Here is a 6,000-nt window from a genome sequence, read left to right on the forward strand (position 1 = left end):
CATTTGAATTTGGGTCTTCCTGACTCCAGGGCGTGTGCTCTATTCACTTCTTCACCTAGCTGCCACATAGTTATGATTTCTTTGAAGAAATCAGTAGATATTTTAATTTTTGCAAAGTGGCTCAATTAAATTTTCTTCAATAGTTTTGCTTAACTGTGTCATTTTCTTTCTTAACTGACAGAATCTTAAGAAGATTCAAGAAATGGAAAAGAGTGATGAATCCAGTACAGACCTAGATGAGCTGAAAAATGCTGACTGGGTAAGATTCCCTTTAAAATGATTATTTTTTATTTTATTTATTTTTTAGGAAAGACTTGCTATGATTTAATTTCATATTTTAAAGACTTTCTATGGTGTTAGTATAGTCTGACAATACTAGATACACTCAGAATACTTAGTTTGCTACTCAGAATATAACCATTAAATTTTTTAAAATTTAGTTTCCAGTCTTATAAAAGGATCTCAGTGTTTGGCCTTTAAAAAAAAACACATGCAGTCATCAAGTAGCACAATAGTACTACATTGAAAGTCTGAGTTTGGGGTGGCCAGGTGGCTCATCGAGTAAGAGTACCGGCCCCAGTGTCGGGATGACCTGGGGATCGAAGCCGGATTCAGACACTTAGCACCCACCTGACCATGTAACCTTGAGCAAGTTACTTAACCCCAATTGCTTAAAAAAAAAAAGTCTGAGTTTAAGTTCTGTTCTTAGCATAACAAGAATTAAAAGAAGAATTTAAGATAATTTTCCATAAGTATTAAGGAATTTGTTATTCAGGTCACTGAAATCAAGTTTTTCTTTTCATATTTTTTTTATTAAGGAATCCAAAATGTGGATGTAAGGGTACTTTTTACTAATGTTAATGGGTTGCTCACCTTTTTTTTGTACATGCCAATATTTTATTTTTATTATTATGTATTTTTTTTATTATATCAGTAGGTAGAAGATGATGATAGTTATCATTTATATAGAACTTACTGTAAACCATGACTGTGGTAAGCACTTTACAGTTATTATCTAATTTGAGCCTCACAACAACCCTGAGAGGTGTTGTTATCACCCCTTTTTCACTGGTGAGGAAACCAAGGCAAGGATTGGCTAAGTGACTTGCCTAGAGTTATGCAGTTAGTTCTCCTGTCAGGTCAAATTGGAACTCGAGTTTTCCTGACTTCAGGCCTGGTTCTCAATCCACTGCACCACCTAGCTGCCTCAAAAGGATGGGACTTAAATGTTTGCCCTTTATTTCCTTTGTGACCTAACCTTTGCCCAACCTTTCTGGTCCTTAATTTCCTCATCTGTAAAATGAGAGTTAGATTGGATGATGTCTAAGATTCCCTCTGTCTCTGAATCCTGTGATCATATGATCTTTGTTTTTATTATATAAACAGTAACTCTAGGGACTTAATGAATTCTGTGAATAGGTAAAGTTATGGGTTCCTAGGGCTCCAGGAGGTAGATCTGGAGGGATCTTAAAGATACCCTAGGACAACCCAGTCACCTTACAAATGAAGAAACTGAGGCTCAGAAGGGTTAAACGTCTTTTCCAGGGTCACATAACCAGAAAGTAGAAGAGCCAGGGTAGAGTTTAGCTCTTACTATTCCAAACCCAATGCTTTTTCCAGTGGATGAATGAATGGAAAAGCATTTATTAATTAGTAAAAAAAATGAAAGAGTATGTTTTAAAGAACTGCAGCTGCTACTTTCAAGTATGTTACAAAAGAAACCACCTAGTCTCCTCTCACAGAAACCGTTGTGCTGATAAAAGAATAATTTGTAATAATGATAGGTAGCTGAGGGGCTCAATAGATAGAGCCTGGAGTCACGAAAACCTGAGTTCAAATGTGGCTTCAGACACTTAGTAGCTGTGTTGACCCTGGGCAAATCATTTAACTTCTATTTGCCTCAGTTTCTTCATCTGTAAAATGGGGATAATAATAGCACCTACCTTGCAAGGTGGTCGTGAAGATCAAATGAGATATCATTCAAAAAAGTGCTTAGCCCAATGCCTGGTTCATAGTAAGTGCTATATGTTAGCTAACATCAGTATTATTATGGTCATCACATCATCACCACTAAGTGTTTAAGCAATTTATTGAATATAAATATTACAATATATAACTATTATAATATGTAAATATTATATCATAAACTTATTTAATTAATATAAATTCATTTGCTATAAATAATTTAATTAATTGTGAATCATTTATCATGTGTCAATAACTATGCTAAACCCTTAGAATACAAATATGAAAGCTAAAACATTTCAGGCTTTTAAGGAACTTTGGAGGCAACACCCATGGGAGAGTGGTTGCTAAGGAGAATCACTTTAATTAGGAAAGTTAAGATAATGGTTCACGGTCCAGAATTGGAAGAGGGAGAAGTAGGAAGAAAGTGTTAAGCAATTAGAGACTATGGAGGAGAGAGCCTGAAAGGAGAGAGGGAAGAATGATGACTGAGACTTTCTTGAAATAGTGGTCCATAAGAGGCATCTACAGTCAAGACAGTGGGGTCCCAAGGTAGAAGTTCCACCATTACAAACGTTAACTCTTGTAGATCTGCTAGAAGTGCCTAAAACAATATAATTTTAAGAACTGGTCTGACCACTAATAAGAGAAGCATTAGTTTATTCCAAAGGAAACCACATTTTAGTTCTTTTTTTCCCCCTTGTAAATCTTTCAAATATTTAACTACTAGAGGGGATAGAATAATAAAATGAAATGGAATAGAAGAAGAAAAGGAAATAAGAATGAAAAAGGCATTAGAACATCTTGAATGGGAAAGGAATTTTAAAATATTTGTCCAGGAAACTCCCTAGAATGATAAAGATTAAAAAACCAGTACAATATCGCCGATTGAAGTGTTGAAAGTTAACTCAGAGGCCATCTGGTCCCAAAAGTACCTGAATAAGAAATTATTTCCACAACCTATCTGACGAATGGTCATCTGTCTTTTGCCTCTAGAGTCCCCAGCAATAGGTAATGGCCTATGTCCTGAGGTAGCCCATTCACTTTTGGGTAGTTCTAACTCTTAAAATTTAAGAGTCTTTTCTTACATTAAGGGACACATACCTCATTGTATTGTTCCTGGTTCTGCCTTTTAGGGCTAAGTGGAACAAGTCTATTTCTTTTTCCCAGGAAAGTACAATAACACTTATGCCTCACTTTTCATAATTAATCTATTCTTAAATTGAATGGACTTGTAGAAGAGTTGAGTTTAAATTTTTGTAAATTGTATTATGCTGTGTGACCTTACTAATGAAAAGAATATTGTGTGTGTAAATTCTGATTAAAAGCAAATATGTGTTTTATAAATTAAATTTTAATTTATCTCATTTTCTTAAAGCAGTCTTCACTTATACTATTACAATAACTATTAAAATCTGTGACACATTTCAGCACACTATAAAGAGTAAGATTACTTATATTATTTAGAATTTCTTTGAAAAAAGTATTCAGAGAATAATTCCATGTATACTAAAAATTTGAAAATATGTCTGAATTTATATTCTAGTAAATTTAGGTGACTGATCTATTTGGTCATTTCAGTGAGCTTTATAGTTTTTCAGTTAAATATTGCATCAATTTTATTTGAATGTAGACTATTACACCTTAGATTATAGTATAATAACTATAATCGTTTAATTATTGTGCTTTTTATGACTTAAAATGGAATTTCACAAATATCTCATTTAATCTTTACAATCATGAGAGGAAGGCAGAATGCAGGTATTATCTCATCTTCCTCAATTCTCCCCCCACTCCCAACCATTTGTTTTAGGAAGAAGAAGCAGACTCGGTTTCTTTGTTCTCAAAAAAATAGGTAGGGATAGGTTCAGGGAATGGAATTATATTTGAGTCCTACCTACCTTGAAGGTTTGTTATAAAGATCAAATGGTCTTTTTGTGATATTGTTTTAAATTTTGTGAAATTTGTGAAATCACTTTATAAATTGCAGAGTACTATGCAAATTTAACTTTTGTTTACAAGTCAGAAGACTTAGGTTTTGGTATTGGCTCTGTTACTTACCTCTGATTAGGATCAAAACCTAAGGTTTTGACTCCTAGTTGACCCTTCTTTCCATTACCATACTGTATATTTTGAGAATGTATGTTTTCCTTAATTTTAATTTTCTCGTTTATGGACATTTTGTCCTTTCTGTTGTCACAAGTCTTTTCTTGAGTACAAGTTGTCAGTATTATTTAACTTGAAAAATAGATTGTGATTTACCACTAATGATGGCAAGATGAAGGAATTAAAAATTTACTATTAGCCTGTGAAAATGAGTTAAACTCAGGTTTTTAAGAGAGAGATCAGTCTCAACACCTCACACAAACATTACCTTTTCTCACCTTAAATTCTTATCATTTCCTCTTGTAGGCTACTGGGAGTCCAAGAATCTTTTTAATTTATATTGCTTGGACATTTCAGAAGAAAACATTGACATGTATTCACATTGGCGTTGTTTTTTTCCCTTTTCTCCTTAGGCTCGATTCTGGGTACAGGTGATGAGGGATTTGCGGAATGGTGTAAAACTGAAGAAGGTTCAAGAGAGACAGTATAATCCTTTGCCAATTGAATATCAGCTCACACCTTACGAGATGTTAATGGATGACATTCGTTGCAAACGCTACACTTTGAGGAAGGTAATGGTAAGTAACAAAAAGGTTTATAATAAAATCTAATGGTTATTCTTTTTCTATCCTTATTTGTTATTTGAAAATGACTATATGAATCATGTATTTTTTATTTAGTTTGCTCCTTTTTACTAAGAACTGCATCCATCCAGTGTTTGGTAAAATATATGGTCCAAAATGTGAATTTAGTTTCTTTTATTGTCTTATATTCCTCATATTCTGCTGCTTTCTGACTGTGGAGAGTCTGCTTTACTTCTATATTTTTTATCAATCTGTCAGCAAGAATTTATTGAGTGTCTGTTGGATGCTAGGCACTGTGCGAATCACTGGGAACACAAAGACAAAAACAGGTTAGTCCCAGTGCTCAGGAATCTTGCATTCAGCATGTTCACATACAAGTAAAATACAGGATATACTCAAAAGGTTCTGTGAGCCTATCAATTTGGGTGTTTCCTACAGTGATGCAGAATATCTTGTCAGTGCTTTACCATATGTCTATGAGTTGTAATTCCTGTCAAATAACTTCAAAATTATTCTATGTTTTTGTTTCCTGGGTGAACTAACAATTGTGGGAATCTGGAAAGACTTCTTGAAGGAGGTGGCATTTGAGGTGAGCCTTAGTGTTTCTAAGTGTTGGAAAGAAAAGGGGGAGCATTAGAAGAATGGTCAGTAGCTTGTTCAATTTCACAGTGGCAAGAGATGGAAGATCGTGCACAGGGAACAGCAAATTAGTGTGAAGGAGAGTAATCTCTAATCTCCCTGGAAGAGAAATTAGAGCCATAGTAAAACAGTTTGCATTTTATCTCAGATACCAGGAAAACATTGTAGTTTTTTTAGTCTGGAGTGAGACAGGAATGAATTCTTGGAGAGAGACACACTGCAAAAGAGACAGGGATGTGTGCTTTACGAATCAAATCTCCCTTTGATAGCTATGTGGAAGATGAATAAAAGAGGAAAGAAGTTAGATATAGGAAGACTAAGTAGGAGGCTGTTGCCTCCTTGCCCAGGTGCAAGCAAGGTGCTGAAGACCCTAACCCCAGGTTGAAGACTGTGTGAGACAAGAAGAGGGGATGGATACGAAAGATGTTAGGGAGGTAAGGTTAAGAAGACTTAACTGCTGATTGGATACAGATGTACGAGAGAACGGAGAGTTGAGGATGACTCTGAAGTTTCCAAGCTCGATCACTAAAAGAGTGGTGGTGTGCTTCATAGAAGGAAACTAGCAGAGAGAGGTGGATTTAGGGTTGTTTTTTATATACACACATATATATATATATATATATGTAGATAGATAGACAGACAGACAGATATTTTGAATTTGAGATTTCCGTGGGATATCTAGGTTGATGTCCAGCAAGCAGTTGGA

General features: G+C 34.8%; 1 protein-coding gene across 2 annotated transcripts in view; it reads left to right on the forward strand.

The window, feature by feature from the left end:
- Positions 1-6,000, forward strand: part of SPIRE1 (spire type actin nucleation factor 1) — a 252,372-nt gene that overhangs the window by 181,323 nt on the left and 65,049 nt on the right. For both annotated transcript variants that reach the window (XM_069099610.1, XM_069099609.1), the window contains exons 5-6: positions 182-259; positions 4,485-4,649. In XM_069099610.1, the coding sequence (XP_068955711.1) occupies positions 182-259; positions 4,485-4,649 (243 nt within the window). The remainder of the gene's footprint in view (positions 1-181; positions 260-4,484; positions 4,650-6,000) is intronic.

This window comes from Petaurus breviceps, unplaced genomic scaffold (genome assembly GCF_028583685.1).
Source record: "Petaurus breviceps papuanus isolate PSGF00001 unplaced genomic scaffold, PetGlider_PUasm1.0 38, whole genome shotgun sequence".
In the NCBI taxonomy this organism is placed as follows: Eukaryota; Metazoa; Chordata; class Mammalia; order Diprotodontia; family Petauridae; genus Petaurus; species Petaurus breviceps.